Source organism: Melanotaenia boesemani, chromosome 1 (assembly GCF_017639745.1).
Source record: "Melanotaenia boesemani isolate fMelBoe1 chromosome 1, fMelBoe1.pri, whole genome shotgun sequence".
Lineage (NCBI taxonomy): Eukaryota > Metazoa > Chordata > Actinopteri > Atheriniformes > Melanotaeniidae > Melanotaenia > Melanotaenia boesemani.
This window is the reverse complement of record NC_055682.1, coordinates 9645001-9672827: the sequence shown is the minus strand read 5'-3', so window position 1 is coordinate 9672827 and position 27827 is coordinate 9645001. Positions and strand designations below refer to the sequence as shown.

The following is a 27827-nucleotide window of genomic DNA, read 5'->3' as shown; positions in this document are numbered from 1 at the left end:
TTCTTTTTTTTTTTGCATTTGCATTTGCCCTTAAAATTAAATAATATTTCTTGAGTTACGGACTCGTATAAAAATTCACCCTGAAAACAGATACGAGAGGTCAATCAGCATAAGAGGCCCTGAGTCCTGCTCCGCACAGTTCAGTCCTGGTTGTTGATTCTGAGAGTCTTGCCCTTTTCTTTCATCAGCATTTTCACTGGCATGGAGTCTACAAACAGCATGTGTCTCCAGTGCTTAGCATTCCCTCACTGACCTAACATGCACTTGGCATTAATTCAGCTATACAGTGAGGTGCAGCAGTAAGCACATAAACAGGCTGTTTAAAGAGCCTTACCTCCCCCCTCCTCCTTATTTGTCCAGCATGCATTTATTATTCCTCTACCAATCCCTGAACACAAAGAACTACAAATGAAATGAACTAGCTTTAAAGCTTTGTGTATAAAAGGTGTTTATGCTGAAAAGGCAGCTCAACCAATTCCTAAGAGCAGAAGATCATTCTTAATCCGGTTATGTTGGAAGTGATATTTTATTATTAGTCCTAGCCATTTAAGTAATAGGATTCTGCTCACTATACAGCCAAGCACTTTCTCAAAGAAACCTGTTGTCAGGTTAGGAGGTGCTGGATTAAGTTGTATAACACATTACGCAAGATTGAAGAGACTTACGGGATAAATAATCAGCCTTTGGAACAACCCAAATAAAATTTAGGAATCACTTATTTAAAGCTTTGCTTAATTTCTCTCTTTGTGAACTAAATAAATTCAAAGGAATTTCTGAGCCACTGTAGCAAAATGGATTTCAAACTGGGCTGCTTTTAGCTATGATCACATGCTTTTCATTGCATACATCTAAGAAAAACTTCTGAAAGCAGTCAGAGGATTTGAAACACTCAGCCTTTAAGCAACTACTTGATTTCAAGGACAGACTTGCATAGCGAGGTTTGCTCTCCACTGTGTTGTGGTCAATGCCCACAGCAGGTGACACTACAGAGTCTTTGTCTGTGTTGAGGTTGATCAGAAGACGACTGGCAAGGTCGCGTTCAGCAGGGACAATTTTCCACTCCCACAGGTGACCATTGTTCGTGTCTTTTTAAACCCGTCAAGTTTTCAGCTCAACACCATTCTTAGACGTTCCCTCACACATCACAGTGTGTGCAGGATCTTGCACAGGGTCACCAGCTTTCTTTGAAATGCTGTCATTGCTGTTACTCCATGTCCAAGTATCGAGCAACAAAGAAACAAACATGGCCCTGCATCCGCTAATGAGGATTAATTACTTTTACAATTTCTAGAGAAGTAGGCTATGACCTTAATTCCCTGTTTTGTTTTGTGTTTTTTTCTTTTTGTACTGCATCTAATGGCAATTTCCATTACTGACCATCCTTTAAAATGTTAAATACTATAAAATGTGCTTTCAAAAGTGTTCAGAAGACTGGGTGACATCTTTAAATATTTGGCTTAGTTATGGTTATCCAGCAATATAAGAAATAATACAAACAAAATGGCATAAAAGCTCCACATTGAATACAACAGCAGATAAATTACACTGAATTCTAACTAAAATGTTCATCTTTTATGTGCTCTTGTCAACTTTTTTAATGGAACTGGTGAATGGCCAAGGTTACATGCTTTTTTTTTTTTAGCTAGTTAGCTAGTCTGAAAAAAAAAACTAGAAGCTGAAACCACCTATGCTAAAAATAACAATAGGAGAGCAGGAAAACCAGAAACTGGAAAATGCAATATTTCTGCTTGAGACAGCTACATGTTGAATGGAGCAATACATCTTTTTAATTAATTCTGAGGTGGATGCTTTAAAAGAGATCTGCCTGCTTTGGTTTACTTGGTTTTTTCTTTTCTTTTTTTTCTCTTTTTTTCTTTTGTGAAGCTGACATTAATGTCTTTTTGTAATTTGGTATTCACACAACTCGTTTGCAAAATGTGATGATGAGAATGAACCCATCAAAACACTTCCAGCAACAGAGAAAATTATTCAGTGCCTGCAGGTGGGCAGAAACATGGTGCTTTGTGCCCATTTGCACTTACTGTAGACACACATATGACAATTTGTACTAAGCAGAAGACTTTGTGATGATTCCAATGGGGTCATTAGGTCCCCGAAAAAAAAATAGGAGAAACATTTCTATGAATTTAACTTTTTAATTAAAGCGTATTTAAATTACTACTCTTATAGAAAGACAGAAAAATATTGACACCCCAAATAGGGAATTAAAATAGTAAGTTGGTGAAACTAAGGTTGAAATAATCTTTAAAGGTACAGTGTGTAAGAATTACTGATATTTAGTGGTATAGTTTGACATAGACATTACTTCAAATGCCAGTCACAGTTGTGAATGGACGGTGGCCGTCAGTGGCCAAAACAACAAACTTAAACATCTTTTCATCTGTGAGTGGATCAAGGGATCTTAGATGATGACTGAACCACAGGTAAATACTTCAACATTGTCTACATCTGTACTTTCTTCTTCTGTGTCTTTTAAGGCGTTACTTATCCCAAAGAGTGCTCTAGCATCTATCAATAAAAGCCAGTAGTATGGTGTTAAAGATCAGAAAGACAGAGCTGTTTTTCCATAAAGAGACGCCATACCAAAAATGGTTGCTGGGGATGGGTGATAGAAACATTTTTCCTGTTGTTATAATACCATGACTATATGGTCCTTTTATATTGATCTCAATATCAATACCGATATTGATACTTTTGCCCATTATAAGAATATCAGGATTGAACAGTCTGCATTAATATCAGTGTTATTAGAGCAGTATGAAATGTAAATAAAACTCAAGATCATATAAAATGCTTTTAAAACGCTAATAAATTTTACTGAGTAAAAAAAATAAATAAAAAATACAGCGAGTGCATTAACGTACAAAGTTTTTGAGATATGAGGTGTGCTTCGACCAAAGTTTTGCCTTGAGATACGAACAAATTTTTGAGATACGAGCATCCGAGCCGCCGCCACCGAACAAAGACCCACAACAACGTGTGCTCTGTTTCCCCCGCCTCAGCTTCCCGTGTCTCACTCGGTTAGTGTTTGTGTAGCTCGCTTTGTTAACACTTGTGTAAAGCTGTGCTCGTGTTTTGTGCTTTTATTTTGGAAACAGTACAACTTTATCGCATAAAAAAAATGATGGGTCCTAAGAAGGTGGGTGTAAAGGACAGTGCTGTGAAAAAGAAGAAGATGATGTCTATTGAATTAAAACAGGAAATCAACAACAACGGGACTGGAATTTTGCAGCTGGAACGGATTAATGGGATTTCAATTAAGTTAAATGGGGAAAATTGAGATACGAGCAATAAACTTGTATCTCGAGATATTACTGTATATATAAATGTGTGTGTGTATATATATATATATATATATATATATATATATATATATATATATATATGTGTATATATATATATATATATATATGTATGTATATATAATATTTAAAATGATAAAATAGTTCAACTAAATATCAACATAAGCTTATTGACATTCCATGGTAATATAATAAAAATAATAAAACTATGCAAAAACCTTCATTGAACCTGCAACATATAAAAAAACAAACCTCATCATCATTAACAGTAACAGCATCATCATGACATCATGACATGTGATACGTAGTCATGTGACAGACAATGAGTACACTGTTGCTGACTTTGCACGTAATTTTATTGCCTAAAACTCTCGGGAGCGAAAACAAATGAGTGTTGTATCAGTATCAAATCCGAAATTTTGACTGGTGGATCTTGAAGTATCGATATGCCCATCTCTTGCGGCTGCCATGTTTGTGGACCCAAAGTATTTATATATAAACAGTTCATTCCAAGACAATTTAAACATAACAATTAGATAGATACATCATTTTAATTATATATTGAATTGTTTCTGTCATTGACTTTTGATTTTGTAACACACTGTCCCCTTAAGAATTTCTTTAAATTAAGTTGCTAGTTTCAACAAAATCTCATAAATAAATATTTGTAAGTATGGATATTGACCTCAAAGTCTTAGAAAATGTAGTTTTCTTTTCAGTTGCTTTTTGTTCTCTGCACTGGTGATGATGTTTTCACGCATGTGTTATGACGTTGATGCTCATGATGTAATGATGTTGACCAAAACGGAAATGCCACATCAGTGAGCGGGAGGAGCTTTACAGATTGCCTTAAACCCCTGACTCTCAAGTGAGAGACTGCTAGTTTAAAGCCCATTTTCTGCCATATTTTCCACAGTCTTTTAACTTTTCTATTTCAGTTTCTACTTGCAGCCACATACATTCACTTCTCTCCTATCAGCAAATAGTAAGGGTTAAAATATTTATGTATTGAATTTTTTATTTGACAGGGACAGTTGTCAGGTTTAAAAAAAACAAAAAAAAAAACAAAAAACAAAAAAAAAAACATTTCTAAATTTGCTGGATTTAGCCATGAGTCTAATTTTATCCATTGTCCCAGGCCAGATGTTACAAAGGCTCAGTGGAATAAGAGAGAAAGAGAAAAACAACAACAACAACAAAACAAAAGAAACAAAACAAAAAAAAAACAAAGAAAACAATTATCCATCAATGTAAAACATGAGTATTAATGTACATACATAATTAATGTACATACAAAATGCATAGTTATGGAAAACTACATTGTTACACACCACACATTTTATTACTCAAACTAGTGAGACTGGGTTGTTCAGGCTAATTTTGCTGCAGAAGCTATTTTAAAATGTAAGTGTTCATAAGTAGTGTGATAACTGATGTAAGGTTGCACAATTATCAAGCTTATGCAACAATAATATTAAATGAACAGAAAATAAAATGAATACATTTGCTTGCATTTGTTTGTAGCAGTTCAATGTCAACCGATATTTCAAATGTTAAAACTCTGGATTATTTTATTGTTTAATTTCCCGACCCATTCATAAGGAAACCAAAAATGAATTATGTTAAATTACAGCAGTATTACAGCTTCATCAGAAAAAGACTGGGAATGTATAATTTATGGAAACATAAATATGTTCTTTTTTCTACAAATAATATAAATTGTAGGAATAAATTGCAACCCTGAGGCTATTTTCATCCAAACAGAAATTAACAGAAACTTGAGGCATTGTATAAAAACCTTGCACCAAGTCATTTGAAGTATACATACATGTACTGTGGCGCTGTGATACATTCCTATTTTTCTGTATGGAAGATGTTGTTTTCTTCAGTGAAATAATCATATTGACGATTGCATGGGCTCATGTTTACAATAAAAGTTGAAACCCTTTGGAAAACTTTAACCCTGAGGCTATTTTTACCCACGCGTTACAAATTAATAGAAAGTTGAGGTATTACTTGGAGAGCGAATGTTTTATTTAAGTATATACAGTGGTACCAGATTGAATGCAGGACATTGTTTGTTTCATTCCTATGGTGAATTATTACTCCAATGGTATTATTTAACTAAATAAAACTTTAGTTGTAAGCTTCTAAAATAAGAGAAAACAGTGTGATGGAGACTGCTGCCTTTTGAATGACCTTTTGTAAGCATTTTCAATTAATTACGCTATCACAATATGGACTTAGTGCATGGCAATGACGTTACAGTCCAGAGGAATTTAATGTTTGACTGAGCCTTTTGGGAAATTCATTCCTGAACAATCAAGGTCTCTTCCTCAGTCATACATCAGCACAAGTACTTGTATAATCTTGTGATGTGTCCATGGTGGGATCAGTTAGGATAAAGACATGAACACATTTTGATGGATTTGGAGAAGAGATTTTCCATTTGTTTTGTTTGTTTCCCTTCATCCTCATGGGGCTTTCATAAAACTCTTAAATCAGCGTTAATTCAAACACCTGTCATGAAACCCTACTTTGAAAAAATAAATAATAATAAAAAAAAAACATGGGAAGTTTCTCTAGTGTAATTTAAACAGATTATGTCAAAAGTTCTGTAGATGTGACTCTTAAGACAGATACAAACAGGAATATTAAGTGAATGTTAATGATGAGCTTATAGATTCAGATCTGCACAAAACGTCCCCAGTAACCTCTACGGTTCTACATCCCACTCTGTGTTTTTACATGAAAGGGCTGCTGTGTAACTGGGCCCCTATTAGGCAGATTATAAGATTAGAGACACATTAGAATGCGTCTTTAATCCCAGCAGTCAAGTCAGGACAGTCGGCAAGGCCACGAAAAGTTTTGAGAACACAGTCTGTGAAGATAATCCACCGAATCCTGCTTTGGCAGATTCAACACCTTTTTGTTATTATGATAAAATTCCAGGTAGCATTTTTATTGCAGTTTGCTCAACAAGGCGGCTAATTGCAGCTGCAAGGATGTAATTTCACTCACAGTGTGCACATTTTGCAGACATAAGAGCACGAGCTGTACAGCATACATTGTTATGGCTGTGTTCAATGTAAATCTCAGATTGTGTGAGACTTACATTTTATTTTAAACAGTTTTTTTGTTTTTTTTTTGTTTTCTGTTCTGATGTGACAGAACTTCAATGCTCCTAGGGAAAACTGTGTTTTGCAGCAAAATTGACATTACTGGCGTGCCCCCTCCCTCCTGTCATTTTGTCAACACCATCACTGTGTGGAGTTCAGCCAAGCAAGACATCTGACAGACAGGCAAATGGGAGTGGTGGACTTTAGCAACATAGCACCCTCTTCCTGTCCTCACTGTGTCCAGTGTTGAGGTTAAATACATGTACATGCACACACAATGGAAAGGACATAATATTTTAATCCAGACTTCTCTTTACACTGGACACTTAGCAGTTTTCTTTCACAAGAAATGACAAAAAAAAAAAACACAAAAAAAAAAGGCAGACTGGCACAGACTGATCAGAGAGATGCAATCAGAAAGATAAGGAACTGCATGAGTGGGTTCCCATTTGTTGCCAAAAAGTAGATCTGACAAAGGAAATTGATTGGAAAATGACAAGAACCTCTCAGTTCGACAACTGAATGTGCCGTAAGATGTTTTTGTCTTATTTTGTGATAAAAAACTCATAAACAAGATCATTATGTGTGTATGCTGAAGGAAAACTTCAAAAACGCTGAAAATATAGTTTTAATTTCAGCCTGACATTAGTTTCAAAGTGCCCACAAATTCATGCAAACTGTGGCTCCTTTGACCAAAGCCTGTGAATTAATGATATCTGGCACTTCACATTTCCTCAAGACACAGTTTTTCTTTGCAGTAAATAAACAGGAGTCTCCAAAGTGCCATCAAACGCTGAGGTCTGCAGGCATATGATCCTCAATGAAAATATAAAGCAACACTTTTATAAGATAAACTGCCACTGTGGACACTGCTGAATGACTTCTATGTATTAAATGCCAAGTGTCACTGCTAAAATCCACCCTTTCTGTACACACAGAACAGCACATTTATCAGTCAGGTGTCATTGCAAAACACTGGAAAAACAGGGCGATAGGGGACTCAAATGGAACCAGCTCTTGTCAGCTAAGATGGATCCTGACACCAGAATATGCTCAGGAAATGATTAGATAAAAATAACAGAATCCGCCCGGGCGTCTTCGAGAAGGTGTGCTGGTGACTGATAAAGGATTCAGATTTATGTAGCCTTCACCAAAAGAAGCAGATATTATGTTTCTTGAAAAATGGCACATAGGAGCTCGGTTGTGATGAACAGTTCATCCAGCAGACAGGAAATGCAGAGGGGTTAATAAAAGACAGGAAATGAAAAACACAACACCAGTTTGGTAGATTTATGTGATGTCTTCGGAAATCAATTCCATCTCTTGAATGTGTGCTTGTTTTGTTTGTCCTTGAATATTGACAGTGCATCTATGTCAAAGGCACAATACAGTTTTGTGATGGTCCGTAAACCCATGTGCAAAATAACAATTTCTGTTTGTAAATGGTCTGATGTTAAAAAACTTTGTAATCATGTAGAAAAGTCTCACATCAAATATCCTTTGTTATTTTACACTTAAGACCACTGACAGCTGAGGAGGAAATTCTGGCAGCTCATACACTCATCCAATCCCAGCGTTCAACACCAATCAGACCTCAATTACTCAGTGACATGGCACCTATACAACGGCTTACACTTATTCCCCTGTACTGCAGCAAATTAATTTCAGATTTGTTCCAGTCTGATCTGCAATAAACTATTAGACAAAACTGTCCCAGCAGAACTTGGAATGGCCCACAATTCAGAGACAAAACTAGACCTAACAGAGATGAACCTGAGAAACAATGCTGTTCCCTTGAAAAAGCTGACTCAGCAGTAATTTGTAAATTACTGCTGAATCTTGATTCAGGAAAGAAATCCTGGTCTCTCCATATCACATGCAAAAAGCTTGATGAGGCTGGTTTGGTTCTCTTCATACCAGTCAAACTGGTAAACAATTAAAGTAATCTAGTTAAGACACAAACTTCAGTGTCAATAAAATCATTGTGTCAATGGATTGGGTAACCAGATTACCTAAATCAGATGGAACAAGATACACTGCCTAGCAAAAAAAAAAAAAAAAGAAAAAAAGTTGCTATCTGGATTTAACTAAGCAAGTAAGTAGGAGGCTACTACTGGATAATTACTGAATGGTTGACTATCTTTCCGATGGCAACAAGTTACTTAACCCCAACTGATGCAATGAGTAGCTTCTCATTTCTTAAACAGTCTGTCATGATTCCCGGTTTATGTTCCTTGGTTTACTTTTGTTCTTGTTTTCTATGTTTGTTTTTTGTTATGTTCATGGTTTATCCTCACAACCATGTGGAAAGACACATCCTGTGGATGTGGAAAAGATGTTAAAGGGTCAAATCCTTGGCATCAAGCAGAGAAAGCATCTACGGAGATGAAGAAACTGCTAAGATTGGATTAAGAACCACATTTTTATAAACTGGAGGGATAGTGGGGAACCATCATCAGAGGAATGAATGTGGTCAGAAAAAAAACCCAGAAGGTTTTTTTTTTTTTTTTAATTAATTATGAACTTTGGAGAAATAAAATTGAAGAAAAACAGAATAGATAGTGAATTAATAGTGAAACTAATAGCATTTCCACATGCAGAATGCAAGGTTACTCAAGGGATTGCAACTGAACAGCTTTGTAGCCATAAGAAAACCACTAACCAAGGAGGCTAAACGGAGAAAAGGGCTTTAATTTGCTGGGGAGAATAAGGATGGGACTCTGGAGCAATGGGAGGTCATGTGGTCTGAAGAGTCTAGATTTATCCTGTTCCAGAGTGATGGGAGCATCAGGGTGAGTAGACAGGCAGGTGAAATGATAGAGCCATCATGCCTAGTTGTGCAGTCTATGAGGAGTCTATGATCTGGGGTTGCTGCAGTTGGTCAGGTCCAGGTTCATCAACATTATGTATCAAAAGAATGAGATCAGTTGATACCTGAATATACTGAATGAGCTATTCAATCAATGGACTCCCTGATGGCACGGTCATATTCCAAGATAATGCCAGGATTCTTTGGGCTCATAAAAAAGTTTCTTCAGGGAGCATTAGACATCGTTTTCACACATGGACTGGCCACCGGAGTCCAAACCTCAACCTCGTTGAGAAACTTTGGGACGTGCTGGAGAAGGTGGTCGACTCTCCCATCATCAGTACAGGATCTTGTGAAAAAATAAATGAAACATTGGATGGAGATAAATCTTGTGACATTGCAGAACCTTATCTAAACAATGCACAGCAAATGTTGCTGTAATCAAAGCTAAAGACGGCCTAACAAAAAACTTTTTTTCTTTTTGTTTTGGTAGAGATCTTTTCCTTGGCCAGGCAGTTTATCTAGGCATAGGCTTCCATAGAGGAAAAGAGATGCTGCAATTTACTCTTGGTTCCTGATAGGCATGTCATTTTGTGAGAAGATGCACTTGTATTTCTTCATCTTGGATTTTAATTATGTCCACACAACTTCTGAGCAAACTTAGAGATGCAGTCTACCCTGACCTCATAAGATAATCAGTAGAATCACAGGAATTTCAGGACTGACTGATGAAAAATTATACATGGAGTTGCATATATATGTAAAAAAATGTATTATGGTCTAATATTTTCTCTATTAAATTATCTTGTGACTTCAAGTACCAAACAAAGTCGACATTCGGCTGTAGCTCAGGAAGAGCAGTCGTCTTTCAACCGGAAGGTAGGCGGATCGATTCCAGGCTTCCACTGATTATGTGCCGAAGTGTCCTTGGGCAAGACACTTAACCACACGTTGCCTCCCGATGTGCCTATCGGGGTGTGAATGGGTGAATGTGATGAGTAGGCTAAAGTGCTTTTAGTGGTCAAAATGACTGGAAAAGCGCTATATAAGTACAAGTCCATTTGCCATCCATGTTGATGGATTATACACTTGAAGATATTTAGCTAGGTGAAGTAAATTTATTCCTGCTTATAGATGCCTCAAAGGGCATTTTTCCAGTAAATAACATAAAAAAAAAAAAAAATCAAAAACCTAAAAAAAAAAACACTATTCACAATCTCAGTAGATAAGCAAACTATACTTTAGTCCATTAAGCCTTTTGATTTTGCTATTTGACAGAAAGCTTAAATTATTAAAGTACTGTCCAAAGGCAATAACATTGACTATGTTTTACAAACAATAGTACAATTTGTCAGAACTCTTAGAAACAACACTAACATTTAAGCCACATTGGTCCACAAATCAAAAAACAAATTTTCTATAAAACACCATAGGCCATCACTACTGACACATGAAACCTAGGGAATTTATGTTCAGCTGGTATGTAAAAAGAACATTTCATTTATTTATTTATTTTTTTTTGAGAAAAACCTAAACATGGTGATACATACATCTCACAGCTGCCTAAGCAAGGTAGCCCAGATGTCCCTCTCCCCGGCCACATTGGCCAGCTTGTCCTAAATGCCATAGCGTTCCCAGCCCAATCGAGAGATGTTCCCAGGATAACCTGCCAGCTCGTCCTGCATTTACTCTTAGTGAGACATGCCTGGACTACCTCACAAGGGAGGTAGTCCTAACCGGATGCCCAAGCCACCTCTTCTAGCTCCTCTAAATGCAGAGGAGCAAAGACTCTACTTATCCCATCTCTAAGGGAGAGGCCGGCCACCCTACGGAGGAAACTCATTTTGGTCGCTTGTATTTGCGATCTCTTTCTATCAGTCACTACCTACAGTTTGTGATCAAAGGTGAGGATAGGAACGTAAATAGATAGTTAAATCAAGAGCTTTGCCTTTTGGCTAAGCTGCTTTCTGAGCTATTTACCGATTGTTACTTTAAGTAAGTTTGTTTAACAAAAAATAAATAAAAAAAAATATATAAAATAAACAAAACATTATTATTGTCGCAAGGAAATGAATAAAAGTACATTTTCCATTGCATTTCTTTTTTTTAAATATATTTCTTCACATTGGAAGTGCAAATGTGTGTGTTGATCATTTAAATTTAAAGGATTCCCAACAACTGAATAAGGCATTAATCTTAGAAGTGGCTTAATGAGCCACATTCCTTATGGACATGGTGTGAGATCATTATCAGGGAAGCAATTCTCAGCTATTCACACAAGAAAAACATTCAATGTCATCATAATTACCTCATGTCCACAACAACACACCTTTATCGTACTTTCATTAGACAATTGTCAGACTGTAAAAATACAGCTTACCTGTTACAAAGATGATTGGTTCTGATAGTTTTAGACTTTGCATGTTACTGCTCTTAAGTTACTTTCATGTCTTGACTTCATAAGTCAGATTAACCATGGATTATACAAGGCAAGGCAAGGCAAGGCAGTTTATTTGTATAGCACATTTCATGTACAGGACAATTCAAAGTGCTTTACATAAAACAAAGACATTACAGATATTTAGAATAGTAAAAGGCATCAACACATAATCACAATAAAATAATAAATTACATTAAAATGATTAAAAGCAAGATAAGTTAAAAAAAAGTTACCGTGCAGATTTCATGCATAGGCGCATGAGAAAAGAAAAGTTTTTAACCTGGATTTAAAAATGTCTACATTTGGGGAATGTAGCCGCTATGGCCTCCATGGCCTTTACCAGAGGTATGCTGTGTTTAAGTAAATATTTTTTATAGAGGCAACTGCTTCCCAGCAGCTGTGCTGTAGCAGACAGGTTGTTGAAGTTAATATAAACATGAATCCACAATATTGCAGTTCAGCAAATCAGATGCAACACATAAGCTTCATTCTCTCTGTGAAGCAGGCCTCAGGGTCTAATATCAGACAAATGTTGAGGTGTAGCCACCTGATGACAGTGATTGTGTGTCAGCATCTTAACTGAAACTTCAAACAGTTTAAACAAAACTGCCGGACCTTTTTCTTCAATTAATAGATTCTACTTGATTGTTGTGTGGAATGAAACTCTTTTGAGAATAAAGCACAGCATGTTTCTACTAGAATCAGTTAATGCCATATCTCCTGATATTTATTGTATATTGGTCTTTGAGCATGTATGTTTGTTTTATAAAATTATCAATTAGACTTTTTTATAGTCATGCATTCTTACTATTAAAGAAAATGCGTTTTTTCTATAATCACATGTGAAAAAATAGAAAGAAACATTACTTTTTTTTTATAAATACAAACAGAAGGAAATCAGAGATGATGATGCCATTTTAATTAATCACAGACATTCAAATTGATGTCTATTTAAATCCAGATGAATTAGACCACTAATGTAAAAGGGTACAAAAACAGAACAGACTTAATGACAGCTTACACAAAACAATGGTCTCAGTAGGCAGCCTCTTAACTAGAGCAGAGATAATACAAAGACACAAATGTATTGATGAAAATGCCAAACACTGAGCTCTCTTTGTGTTTCAGTTACATGATGTAAGCATGTTGGGCCGACCCATATTATTTATGATCCTTTTCTTTTGTTCATGTCAATACCAATACTTCCGCTTTCTCTGATCTCCCTAATGTTCTGTTAATAATGCCTCTCAGCATTCTGGTTCTGTCGGTATGAACCAATTATGGCCCATTAAACTGTGAAAAAGGATGAAATCAGAGGATGGGTAGGTTACTGGTGGCAGCTTTAATTACTAGACAAGTAGTCTGTGACTGAAAGTGGAATCCCATGAAAGGTTGAGAAAATTGGGGCACGCAAGGTGAACACGTGACCCCTCCTCCCATCCTTTTATAACTACTGCAGAGGTAGTCTCGAGCAAGCAGTAGAGCGCTTCAGCGGAGCTACTGAAAAGGAGGGCCACAAGATCTGAGAAGGGGTGTTCCCTGGTGTGAAAGAGTGTAGCTATGAATTTAAAAAACTGCCGTTGCTGGAGAGAGAACATGTGCTTACCAGCTCCTCTTTGGTTAAATACAAATACAATGAAAGCATGTAGGCTAGGCAAACAGGAAAGCAAAGGTAATATTTTCATCTTTCTAAGACTGAATGTGTCCTCTCAAATAAGGAATTGAGATAGACAGATGCTTTTAAATACTCATCATCAGGAATATGTAAAGGCAAATTCAACAGTAGAAACATGTTTGCAATGCCCCAACTGTCCAGACCGACAAAATATATATTGAGAAATCCATATAAACTGCAATCATGTCTTTAAACTTGTAAAGTCCCATCAAAACTGAGGTGATGTTATAATACTACACCATTTAGCCTCAATATAAAAAATGAAATCACGATAATTTTATAATATAAATAGAATAAATAAATTAAACTGAGTGAAGCATGCAGTTTTTCTTTGGCTTTTTCTTTGACAACATTCCATTGAAACAACACTGACATTTTATATGCACAGTTTCTGTGACAGGATGATTCTCAGAACTGTTTATTACAATTATACATCTTGTGTTTCGCTGTAGAAAAAAACACCAGGCCTTCAACTAATGACTCATCACTGAAACATCATAACCAACATGTTTGCAGGGACTAAGCAATTAAGTGTCTGCCAATTACAACAGTGACTAATACCACTGCTGACAGAATCAGGATCTGGATGTATAGAGTGATTAAAACTTCAGCTTGATCGATATGTCTGATAATTCATCAAATGACAACTAAAGTGGAACTTTTAGTTCAGTGTAACATTCATGTCACATTTGCTTGCCTAAGTAGTTTCACAAAAAAAAAAAAATAAATAAATAAATAAATGAAACTTACCAAACTTCTCTGTCTAATGACAGCTGGACAATTAAGAACAACAACAATAAAATGTATCTAAGCAGTAATCAAAAGAAAGAAAAAGTGAGACTTGTGTTATATTTATAACCCTTTTAGGTTGGAAAACATAATATTTACTATAGCACTTTGGATTTGAATTTATACTTCTTTTAGACACCATCGAAGGCAAAATTGTGATCTTTGAATTCTAGCATTAATAAATAAAACCAGCAAACAGTTTCCATGTGCACTAGTTGAAGGAAGAACATTACTGTCTATTCTGTTCAACGTTTTGAACAGTGATAATTTTTCCTGATGTTACAGCTGTCAGACTATATGCTCTGCAGCAAACATAAAATTAGCATCATTGCAGCACTGTTCACATAACATGTTTCTGAGAAAGAAAACTACTTTTTATCTCTTCGGAGCCTTTTAGCCTCTTGTTTTGGTTTCCTGCCAAGGAAACATATCTTATTTCCAAACAGAAAGAGGAAGCTGTTTGAATTTTACATTCACTACACAACTGTGTTGAATAATTTATAACCTGTAGTTTTTATATGTTTACATGATCAATACGTGTTTTTAATTAATTCTTTTTTTTAAAATCATGTCCCTCAGATTGTATTTTCTGTTGTAGAATAAATGCAAAATTTACAGTATTTTGTATTTCCAAGCATGTTAAATTTCTATTTAAGATGAAGTAGCTCCCAAGAAATCAAAGGGGACATAAAGAAATGAGGGAAGACACACAAATGCAGAATTAATTTATATAGATGTTTATGCAGGTGCTGTTCATGGCATAATTAAGGAATTTACATCCAATAACGCAATATTTGGAATGTAAAAGAAATATGACAACCAGGCTCAGTTTGTTCTGGTTTTGTGTCAAAAACCTAACTGATGCTTGGGAAATGGAGCAAAGTGGCTTCCATTACAGCTGGCTTGTCTCTCAGTAGGGACAGTGACCAGACACCAAATTTTCATTTTCATTTTTATTAATAATCTATAAGTTGAAACACTTAGAAAATATTGCAAAAACCTAGATATTCCTATGATCACACAGTTACAAGACCTTGATTGATCACACATGTTATATGAGATTGATGTGCTGTCAATCACCACACACACTGTTGGGAAGTCAAGCGTGTTTCTATCCCTTTCTGTTGTTAAGCTGGTAACTTCACCAGTGTTTGGAGGAGCAGGATGACTTAGACTTTATGAATGATGTGTCACACCATTGACTTGTGGACACGAATTGCTTGCCAGCAACGGTGCATATAACTGCAGAGTGATCATTAACTGTGAAGTTGCAGAGAGAGTGCAGCTGCAGGAAAATGTCATTCATTTGTAAACAGTCTGACAATTTATTCATTTTGTGACAGTCAAATCTATAATGCAAAATCAAGCACTTGTTAAGCACATCCTGTAAGTTCTTCTAGTTTTGTTCTTCTGGGATATTAAGATTTTTCATATTCTGTCATCTAATGAAGAGTCTCTCAAAAATGTATTTATTAGTAATCTTTCAGTTTTTTTCTTTTTTTTTCATCTTGTATTTTCATCTTGTATTTATTACTGCTTCTGGTCACTGTAAGTTATTTCTTATCAACACTGTCATCCTGCTGCAATGACACAGTAAAGACTGTTTAACGCATTTATAAAATAATTAAGTTTAAGACAGGAAAAAACAAAAACAAAACACTGAACAGTTTTACAATGAAATCTTCAGGACGAGGCTTAATGCTATTTGTGCAATAGATCTTGAGAAACTCTTAATTTGTACAAGAGGGAAAATCTTAGCTGAAGGTGTTTTGTGCTACTGACCCCAGAATTATGAGAAAGAGAGAATATTTATAGTTGAAACTGCACATTTGATGACTGTATAGTTTGTGGATAACTGATATGTAATGTAAGATGTGAATTCAGGTGACTGAGAGTGTCAGTCCAGGACATTATCAGGCTGAGAGCAAGAACAGTCTGTCAGCAATTACACCAAGGGATATTAAAGAATGGTTGCAGTGCATAAACCCCTCATTACAAAGATGAATGAACATTTGAGAGTTCAGTGGTGCAAAAATTGTAGGCACTTGTCCCAAGGGATGTGAAAAACAGTTATATGGTCAGATAAGTCTTCCTCCAATATACTCTCAAGTGGATGAGAGCATGTCTAGGGCAGACGGGGCATAGCCTGAATGCTTGACCCCTGCAAGGTTAGGATCCTGTTTTGCATGTTAGAGGGAGAGGTCACAGCGAGTGATAAGTCAATCTGCATGATCACTGTTATGATGACAAAAGTTCCCTCCCGATTGGGTTCTTCTCTTCCAGGACAATGATGGCTCAATCTAATGAGTCACTTGGCTTGATGAGTAAGAGTTTTATGTAAATCACTAGCTATGGGCATCACAGTTACCGTACCCTCCATCTAAGTCAGCGCTCATTGGAAATGTTGGACCAAGGCATTAGACATTGCTCTTTACTACCATCAAGACATCAAATGATCAGGCATCATTATGAGAGTGGTTTTCCACTCCTTAAGTACTGTTTCAAAAAATTTAAAAAATAATTCCAACATGTATTAAAACTATTGTGGCGACAGGTGGTGGGCAATGCTTTAATAAGACATGTGCAGACATTCACTGATTGAGTTAGTTGTCAGTTGATAGCTTGTGTTTAATTTGTTTATAATCAAACTGTTATTTCAAGTTATTCAGAGCAATTTCCACAGAAAATGTCCCGCCACCACAAATAGTATAGCAATGGCAGACAACTTGTTTATTCAATTTTTCATTGGGAAACACAGAGGAAATAGTATTATGTCAATTTTCCATCACTAAACAGCTTAGACAATTACTATTTGTAATTCATTTGTAGTGGATTTATCCGCCAGTTTTTAAAGTCATGTTGCATCTGCATTCTTAGCTGATGAAAATGTGAAGACATCATCTCACACAGAATAAACACTGCTGTCATTTCAAATGTCTTTAGAGAACATGGCACCTGCAGTGTAGTCTTGAATATTAGGCACTTGGTGACTCTCCACCATGCACCGGTCTTGGTCCTTTTAATTAATTTCTCATTTGTTGGAGCCACCCAAGGTTTTCTTTATTGTGGTCCACTTCATAACTATCATGGGGCCAGTGTTGCTGCCATGGTGTGACCATTACTAGATGTCCTTTGAATTTTAATTATCATTTGCCATTTGATTTGCGCTGAGGACATTACCAGGCTGCACAAATATCATTTTGAGTCACTCTTAGGATGTCACCCCTGAAAGTCATTCATCTAATCATCTCTGCTTGAATGTTGTTTGATGGCATGGGAAAATGGCAAATCATGAGCATTTTACTGCCAAAATGTTATTTTTATGCATGAGCTAAATTATTTTACAGAGCACAGCCTGTCTGTATGGTTACATACAAAGCAGACTATTGTGCTTGTCACAATGCACAAGCATAGGAGATGTGTTTGGCCATTTCACAAAGGAAATTGAAAAACATACCTGAATTAAACCATATACTAGAAAATCATCTGTATTATATAAAATGACACTTACAACTGTAAAGCATGTGCTGAGTAAATTCAAGTCTAGTTAAGCATTTAAATGGAAGCATATTTTTTCTCCCAACCACATTAACCGGCTGCTAGTTTCTGCTAGATTTTGTATGATTCTGGTCTAAACATGTTTACATTAACTTCAAAAGTCTAATTTTGATCCGACTGACTTTTTTTAAAATAATTTTTGGTGTCATTTGCTTTGTAATTGCACAGGTGACTGTTGCTGATGGTAACTATATAAAACAGATAACTTGTGTAAAAAAATGGTTTGTCTTTTTCAAATGATCCTAAAGCAATTTTCCAGGAGGAATATCTTACTTATGACAATCCCTTCCAGCGGCTATGAAGACTGAGAATTTGCTTTCATCAAATATGTCAAGCTAAATCACTGCCTTTCCAAAGTTACCAAATTAAAAAAAGGATGTATAGCACTACACACTACACATTAACGAAGGAAGGTAACACTGTTGTTAACAAAGTAGTAAACCTTAACCGGGGTTAAGAAGGGTTAATTGTTAAACAACTATAGTGTCATTAGTGCAAGAATATTTTCATTCCTCCCTGATTAATGAATCTACTCAACACTGGACGCAGTGTTACACATCTTCACATTTCTTTCATTTATTAATAGGAACAAAATTCAGGCAGTGAGTATTTGTTTTCATAGAATATCACATGGAGTTTCTCTCAGCTGCTGTAGTGCATTTATGTATTGTCACTTCTAGGGAAATATTGATTGAACGCACAGTAAATGGTAATCTGTGTTTTCAACTCATCATGTATTGAAATGAAGTCTAAATAACATGCCCCCAAAATGTATAAGGACACATTGTCCTCACCACAGAAAATGTTAGCATGGTTAAAATCTACAGGCAGCTACTAATTTAAACAGCAATGTGGCTGCGCTGTATGTATAATCCAAAGCTCTCTGCAGTCCTTTTAATTGTGGTCCAAAACACTCATAAATATTTGATGTTGTGGGGATCCCACCAGATATCACTGCTTCCAAGAGAAGTCTGCTGAGGTAACAGACATCAAAGACAGTGTCAAGACAATGTGTCAAATGTGTTTCAAGAAATGCCTGAAAGAGAATATTTGAAAGTGTATAAAGGTGGAGCTGTTTGATCTGTATATAAAAAAAATAATAAAGGAATGAAACAGGCCAAATATAGCAGAACAGGTTTACTGTTACAGCCTCCCAACTCTGAACCAGAGGTGGACAGTCATATCTCATGGGGCTAATGTCAATGCAGTCTTGTGTTCTGCATAAGTACCAATTGATTTCTGCAATGACACACGGCCATGCACCACTTATACACATTCTGAGTAACCAAGTAAATTTATTAAAACCGAATACTTGCAGAAAAATCATGCAAAAAAGCTAACCTGTTGTATTTTGCAATGCAATTAGTCAATATAAACGGTGTAGCATGCAAGGTGATACAACGGGAGTCCATATGAGTTTAAAGCTGTACAACAGAAATAAGCTGAGATCAAAAACTGCTGCTATTAAACAAGAAAATTGACATGACTCCTACTTCAGTGGTTCGCATTCCTCAAGGCAACTTTATCAGGTCAACCAATGAAGGTTGCACTAAACATGTGAAATGGATTTTCTCACGCACCACTGATAAGATGATAGGGAATCAAGAAAAGTGAGCCCCACTATGAAAACTAGACACGTGAGACCACAATTCATTTTCTATGGCAGATGCACCTCATAGTCAATCTCCTCTCTGGGATACTATTAAAAAAAAAAAAAAGAAAGAAAAAAGAAAAGGGTTTCATGATGATTAGGATTCCCACAACATCAGAAATTGACACTTATATGACAGGTTTTCAGGTAACAATTAGCTCCTGAATAGTTTCGAGTACTGCCTAGATCATAAACAAAACTGTCCCATAAAACGCCATTGTTCTCAAACAAAGCAGAGAGATTCTTGGGGTACATCACAAGAAAGAAGTAATCTTAATAGCTTTTACTAAAATGTTGCAAGTCAGGTTTAATTTTACTCACATAGCATGGCAATGGCTTAAAAATAAGATAATACTGCAGTTAATTACAGCAGGATTTTAAAATAATAGCTAACTGTGTACTGGTTGTTTGATAGTTGACATATCAACAGCAGAAGATGAGGGCGATAGATGTTGGTTGAGCATTTTATCTGCTTAGTAGGTACCCAATGAATCAGTTTCTGGAATCATAATGTCATATCTGTACAAAAAGCAAAATAATGTCAAGGACTCCTTGTAGGAACATCATTTCTGTCCTTAGAAAAAAGAAGACTTTCAGAATCTTGATTGAAACACAGAAGCCTAGAAAAAAAGAACAATAACTGAAGGACAAATTATATGCCATTTTCTTCTAATCTGAAGTCACATAATGACAAACAAGAAAACTACTGCCTGAGACTGAAACTCTAGAAAGGCTGCATGATTACTATGTAAAGTCGCCCAGAACATTGTCTTCTTCTTTTACGGCATTTTAAGATTAGCTGCTTGTATCCCATGCTTCCCAAAGGCAAAATAGGCAGCTATGGTGTTCCAAATCTGTTTAGAAACAGGCACAAGCTCTGTTTTGCTTTCCTGGTTATAAAGTAGATAAAACGTTCCCAGCTTCACAGTTGGGGTATCACTTTTGCCTGGAAAACCCTCTGCCTTCAACAACAAATAGGCATCTGAGCATGTTATTGTTATTATTATTTTTACTCAGTAAAAAAATTAGTTTAGAAACAACTCATCTAATAAAACGCTGATGATATCTGTGTGGTCTGGTAATTACTTTCACCCTCAAGAGGTAGCATACAATCTGTGCTGACCTGCCAAATTACTACCATAATGCCTCCCTCTTCAATTAGAACCTCACAGAATGATGATGGCAAATAGTATTTACAAATCAGGCGTTGGAGACAATGGGTATTTGATTGATTACTAATTACACATGAGCACTGATTTATATAAATAAATATGTAAATAGGTAAATATAGTGAGTGAATAGAATACTTCCATAGTTATATGAAAAAAAATTAAATAAATATTAAAGGGTACGTATGAATAATATGCTGGAAACTAAATGCTAAAGGTTAACATAACATACAGACCCAGCTTATATGACTCATGCATCATCATTTAACCTCTAATTTTGACAATCACTTTGAAATTAGGCAATAACCTTGAATTTTTTTACAAATCTATTATAACTCCTAAGGCAAAATCCATGATTGCATGTTCTCTTTTGTGTTTGGCATAACACTGCCATAACATTGGTATTGGTCTATTTGGTTTAATTCCTCAACAAAACCTTGCCTTCATAGCCATTGTTCTCCCCCCGCATGCATTCCTCAGAAACAGCATCCTCCTAATTCACTACGAAAAGATGACAACAATATCCAAGTGCTTGAGGAAATGAGGAGAAAATGAAAAGCCAAGTTTTATAATGCATGTCTTCTTGTCTCTATGGTATAGTGAAGCCCTGAATTTCTTCTCACAGCTCTCATTAAGGCAGTGGTGTCAGGCACTGACAGAGAATGAGGATGATTTTATCAATGATATAATTAATCATTAAAACTTCACCACATATTTCTTTCTTACTCATTCTTCTTGCCAATCACTCTGCCTTCAGGTCTTTTTTTTAAGGCTGATATTCCAGATAAGTACATATACAGAAACACAAACAAGCACCTGCTCTTTCTAAAGCACTGCAACACAAGTAGCCTTGTCCTTTCTCTCAGTTCTCGTCACTTCAACTTGCTCCCTCTCAGACCAGCAGGCAGCAAAAGTCCCAAAAAACAATGCCGCTGCTATTCAGGAGGCATCGGAGGAGGAAAATTCTGTGAATTACCACCACAAAAGGACAACTGTCGCTCAGGCTGCCACGAAGTGAGAAAGATAATAGCCTAGTTGAACAGATAAGCCCTTCCTTCCTCCTTTTAAGTCTTTCAACATCCAACATGCGTAGCACAGAGAGCCTCTGCCAGGATGAATTAAGGCTTCAGTATCTGGCAGGACTGAACAGACCTTCAGATTAGTAATCCAAGATTGGCTGAGGCATGCTTTGAACCTATTCTTGCTTTTGTTTCAGAGTCAATATCAGGGTAAAATTGAAAGAAAACACACTCTTATTTGTCTCTTACCTGGTGTTGAGGCTCAAAGCTGGGCAGAGAAGCAGTAAGCAAATAGCTTGGATGAATTTCATAGCTGTCTCACACTCCCGTTCCTTCTCCCTTCTCAGATGCTTTTTGCCTTTCCCCTGTGTCTCTCTCCCCGCTCTCTAGCTCTCCCACTGGCTGCTCGGGTTTTTTAGCGCACTCTCTCTCTCACACACACACACACACACCCAGACACACAAGCAGCGAGGCAGACAGATGCAACACAGTGGCTCGGCGAGAGGGAGGATCTCTGGCTTTAAATAACACAGGGACATGGACTGACTTGGTAATGGAAAAGAGCGGGTGGGGCTGAAATCAAGAGAGGGAGATGTGGGAGTGATATGATGTCAGCGCCCATGCTGCTTCAGCTATTGGTGAAAGGCGTTTTTTTTGCTATTGTTTTGTGTTGGTCCATTCATTTCATTCTGCCTCTTGTGTTCTGATAAGTGGAAATACAGCAAAATACTAAAAATAATAATGATAAAAAAGATAAATTGTTAGAGTAAGTCATCTCAAGAAATACAGTCATATAATAGTTCAGTGATGGCAAAGTCAAGCCTCAGTTCAGGCAGAGCCCAACAACTGATTTATGATACTTTCATTAATAAAGCTCTTATATAAGGCTGTGAATGAACAGTGAAATCACTTCCCTTCTTCGAGGAAAAATGCTAAACTGAAATATGATTTTAAAGCCAAGCGATGCTGTGTTTATGCTTTTTTTTTCTTATCTAAATTTAATGTTTTCTCTCCTGTGTACCATAGCAAATGAGTGATCAAATTAAAATTAAAGAGAACATGAAAAAAAACCAAAAAAAAAAAACCAGCTGGACTGGTGATGCATAAAAAAATTCTCATGTACGTATTAAGAAATTTAACATGACTCGTTGAATAAGCTTAATGCATTAAACAGTATTATGCATAATTCCATTCTGCAATACATATTTCCATACAGTATGTTGACATATGGAGAAAGTAAGAAACGGAAAAAAAATTGTAATTCCCAATTATAATAACACATGATTTTTTTATTTTCCACCGTTATCAGACATAAAAGATACTTCAGTACTTTCTTGTATTTGCTCTTCCTCCTCCTCATCTTGATTTCTCCCTAATAATGCACTTAACCAGTTGAAACCTTTTTGCTTTGCTATTAACAACCGATTCTTAGATGAGGAGTTTACTTAGGAAATAAATGAGCTAATGCTCAACCTGTACACTGTTTAATGTTTTTCATCCCAACCAAGTCAGCTTCTAATTAGATTTGTTTATTTTTCCCAGTAAAAGTTGTAACATCTGATGTCCAGTTTGTCATAAACTCACCAGAATTAAAAGTAACCCATATGCAACACAGATAAATAGAGCTGTACCGAAGCCCTGTGTTTCCAGAGTCAATACTTGATGAAGGAAATACATGATTTTCTACTGGTGTTTATATAATCTGCTGGCCAGCAAATATTTTTCTTCCACATTTCTATCCATGAAGCAGTGCTTTAACAACCTGGGCCAAATAAAGCATTTGAAATAAAAATAACAATAATAATAATAATAATAATAATAATGGATTAGATTTATATAGCGCTTTTCAAGGCACCCAAAGCGCTTTACATTGTGTGAATCCATTATTCATCCACTCCTCACTCATACCTGGTGATGGTAAGCTACGTGTGTAGCCACAGCTGCCCTGGGGCAAGCTGACGGAAACGTGGCTGCCAGTCTGCGCCTACGGCCTCTCCGACCATCACCGAACATTCATCCACACATTCATACACCAGCGATGCCTACACTGGAGGCAAGGAGGGTTAAGTGTCTTGCCCAAGGACACAACGACAGATGACTGCGGGAGCGGGAATCGAACCGCCGACCTTCCGATCATTGGACGACCTGCTCTACCGCCTGAGCCACTTCTGCAAGGTGTGCTTCCTGGAGTCGGTGGACAAAGCCACGCTGTGCTGTCCCCTCTGCAGGAAGCGGATCAAGCATTTTGTGTTCTCTTTGAAGGGTAGTACTCTGAGCTTGGTTTGCTGTTCCTGTGTGTGCTGGTGTGAGCTCTCAGGCTTGCATGTAGAAATTGCAATTGAAATTCTTATAGAAAAGAACTTCATCAAGGCTAAACTTTTGCCAGAGAGGGGTGGAGTGGAGTCAGAAGGTCATGCAATACCCTAAACCCTGATGCTATAAGGCTGTAGATTTATGGTTTAAATTTAAAATTTATTTGTATCTCTACTCTATTCCAACCAAAGTGTGCCAGATACTGTATATTTTATTAAGACAACAGGATGTGCCAACTTCTGAAAAACAGCTATAATATCTCCTTTGAAGTCTATATTTAGCTGGATTTATGACTAATTTTGTTAGTCTCACTTCCAAAGGGTGTTGTGCACATCTAATTACAAATACTCTTTCACTACTTACAAATCAATTTAATTTACTGATCATCCAGCATCAGGGTGTAATTGTTTTTAAGTGTTGAAATTCAGTGTTTAACAATGAGTAAAACCTTGTTTTGCAAAGCATATAATATTCATTCTTTAAATTCCAATACACATGGACAATGATGAGGACAAAAATGTGCAGTAGTGAAATAATCCCTCTGCAAAGTGTTTCAAGGTTTTTCTTGTGAAAATATGATCAGCTCGGGAACAAAATGTTGATGACTGAGAGAATGGTCCAAGTGAGACTTCCAACTATATAATACAGGTAGAATATTAAGCAGTGCATGCAAAAGGTACAGGTCACACACCATAAGCATGATGAATGATTTCCATTACAGATTTAATAGAGTTTGGAGTCTATTGTAGCTAGTAGTAGCCTATTACCATACTGGAGGATTTCCATTCATTTATCTGGACTAATTAGAAGTTCATGCTTGGAAAGCCATGGTGACCGGTTGTCAGGAGTCTGCACGACCAAAGCTTCCCTTTGGTTACCAGGAAGGATGTCCTAAGTGGACCTTTATAATCCCTCTCAGTCATGAATCACATCAGCATGGAACTTGCAATGATACTGCTCTAGCCAACCTGTTGAACATTTTAACTTAATAAGGAAAAATTTACATAAAATGAGCATGAATTGTTTATATTATACAAGATTATTTTGGAATAATTACCCATAGCTGATCCTGAATGTTATATCAATTAATCTAAATAATTACCTCACATATGCTTCAGTCAAATTTTACTTAATAGTTTAGTCAAACCCACCCACTGCCTCAATGTTTAAAAAGGATTTTGCTTTGATGAAAATTTGTATTTCTCATCTGTAGTTTTGTGGTGTTTACAGCCACAAACACGTTTCATTTTATGTCTTGAATACTTGTAGTAGCATTGGATACAAAAGAGATTTGATATGTCTGTCAGTTTTACTTTAAACATGCCAATTTCTTTCTTTCCCAAACACAAAATCACTACAGATGTAAAGCAATTTCAGCTAAGCTCCCTATAATCACAGCATCCAAGCTGACTAAGTTGCATTATGTAAAAGATTCAAAAGGCTGGTATTGAGCTCTGTGAGGCAAAATATTACTTCAAGTGCATATATTTTTCATCTTGCTCATCCTTCAATCATTTCATGCCTATATGCAAAGTGAAAACTATAAACATGTAAGTGCTGCAACACAATTCTTTGGCAAACGGTTGTCAAAATTTCGTCTATGAAGTAAAAATAAAAAATTAACTAGTCAGCTTCCTGTTCCCACCGTTATCACTATGGAGAAATAATGAATACTGGGTTGAAATAGCTAATCAGCTTTTCCATGCATGTAGATCTAATAGATGTTTTAAGCTGCTGATTTGCTAGTTTTTCGAGGACATTGTGGTTTTTAAGTTATTATCACCGCTGCCTCAGAGCAAGGAGGCGCCTGATGCAACCTTAGCTTGGCCTGTTGAGTTTGTATCTTGCCCTGGTTTGAGTGCATGTGAGTCCAGCCCTTGAGATGCTGTGAAAGTGAACTCCAGATCTCTCTCTACTTGGATTAACATTGAATTCAAGGCCAGAGGCCTATACTACCAAGCAGGATTATCATACCCGGGATAACTCTGTTACCTTGGTTGACTTATCCAGACATTCACAACCCTGATAAGTGGTGCTACAAAGCTGGTTATTAATTCTGTAATGAAACCCAGGGTTTTCCATCTTGATCAGTGTGCACTCAAATAAAAGAGGTGGTGTTTACAGCACCTCACATATTGCAAACATGGAGAAACCCTGCAGAGCAGCCTACTTTACCATAGAGGAGCAGACAGCTATTCTTCAAAAATATGAAGAATTCAAACACGTCATCCAGGCCAAAAGCAACATTGCTGCCACAGCAACAGCCAGGAAAGAATGGTGGCAGAAAATTGCCGACTCTGTTAATGCTTAAATTTGTGAGATTGTACTATATTAATTCACAGGAAAATATAATTGTTGTTGTGCTCTGAATCACTGGTACTGTCATTCATAGTGTTCATTTCAAGATATTTTTTTAGGATTTTTGTTTTAGATTTAAGGTTAGAAATACATTGTTATTGTTATTGTTGTTATTGTTATTGTAATTTGAGTAGGAGTTCCAGTCAGACTTTTAATTAATATTAATATTTTCTTCCTCCATTTAAAAAAAAAAAAAAAAAAGAAAAAAATCATCCATCCATTATCAATGCCGCTTTGTCCAATGAAGGATCGTGGGGAAGCTGGAGCCTAACCAGATGAGATGCAGGGCACACCCTGGACAGGTCACCAGTCCTTTGCAGGGCACACAGAGAGAGACAAACAACCATTCATGCTCACACCCACTAATGCGGACAATTTAAAGTCATCAGTTAACAAAGCAAAGCAAGGCAGTTTATTTGTTTAGCACATTTCATATACAGGACAATTTAAATGCTTTACAATTTTTTTATTACAAACGTTTTACAGATATTAAGGAATAGTAAAAGGCAGCAACAAATAGCAAGAATAACAATAAAATCATAAATTACATTAAAATAATTAAAAACAAGATAAGTTTAAAAAAAAAAAAAGTTACTGTGCAGAATTCATGCATGAGAAAAGACATGTTTTTAACCTGGATTTAAAAATGTCTTTGCATGGTGGGAGGAAACCAGAACACCCGGAGAGAAGCCACACAAGGGGAAAACATGCAAACTCAGCACAGAAAAGCCAAGGTTCAAACCTTCCCCCAGCCAAGGCTCGAACCAGCGACCTTCTTGCTGTGAGGCTGTGGTGCTAACCGCCACAGCCTCACAGGTGTGGTGTTGAAAAAAATCTGTGAAAAAATCATTTCACATAAAATTCCATAGATGGGACTGATGTCTGATCTCATAACAGTTCCCTGCTCTTCAAACAAAGCATTATGGTCAAATGCAAAAGTGATGTACTAAGAATGTAAGATCTCTCCTGCCATAAGCAAAATGTTTTGAAAGGTGTTGCATAAACTCATAAAAGTCTGACTGGGCCTGGTCCAAAATTGGTAACACTCGTGTAGGATTCTCTATTGCTGAATTGTAGCAGCAACGTGCTCCCTAAAGGGTCCTGACTCCTCTGTTCCGTTTCAAAGTTAGCTTGTAAGAGAACATGTCTGTGAAAATATGCAAATTGTCACAATAAAAGCATTAGCACTAATGCAACTTTAACGAAGTTAACCACTGAAGAAAAATATTAAATCAAGGAAATAGCAGCATGCAGTCTGTCTTCACAGGCTTAAAATATGGGCTTTCCAGTCCTCAGATGAATATTATGGTTAGAAACAGACATATATGCCCTGGAGGGTGTTTTCAAAATTGTTCAGGTTCAGTCCACATTAATTTGCATTTGAATGTGAACAGATTCAAACACATGGAAAAATCTGCAGTTAAGAAGATTTTTCTTGTTTGTGTATACAAGAACAATATTACTGTTAGGTTTTAGGGTGGACATGGTTATAATTATCTGTTTTAATTAAACAAACTTAACTATTAACCCAGTGTTGTGTTTACTGTAAAATGCATTATGTCACAAAGGGTTCTATGTAGAGTCATACTGCATTTATCTGTCTA

General features: G+C 36.4%; 1 protein-coding gene across 2 annotated transcripts in view; it reads right to left on the bottom strand.

Moving 5' to 3' along the window:
• luzp2 (leucine zipper protein 2) overlaps nt 1-22062 on the bottom strand; it is a 165132-nt gene extending 143070 nt beyond the window's left edge. Inside the window, exon 1 of one of the 2 annotated variants that reach the window (XM_041980172.1) lies at nt 21802-22062. In XM_041980172.1, coding sequence (XP_041836106.1) covers nt 21802-21863 — 62 coding nt within the window. In that variant the 5' untranslated portion in view covers nt 21864-22062. The remainder of the gene's footprint in view (nt 1-21801) is intronic. The other variant, XM_041980166.1, reaches the window with a different exon arrangement.
• Nucleotides 22063-27827: the final 5765 nt, after the last annotated feature.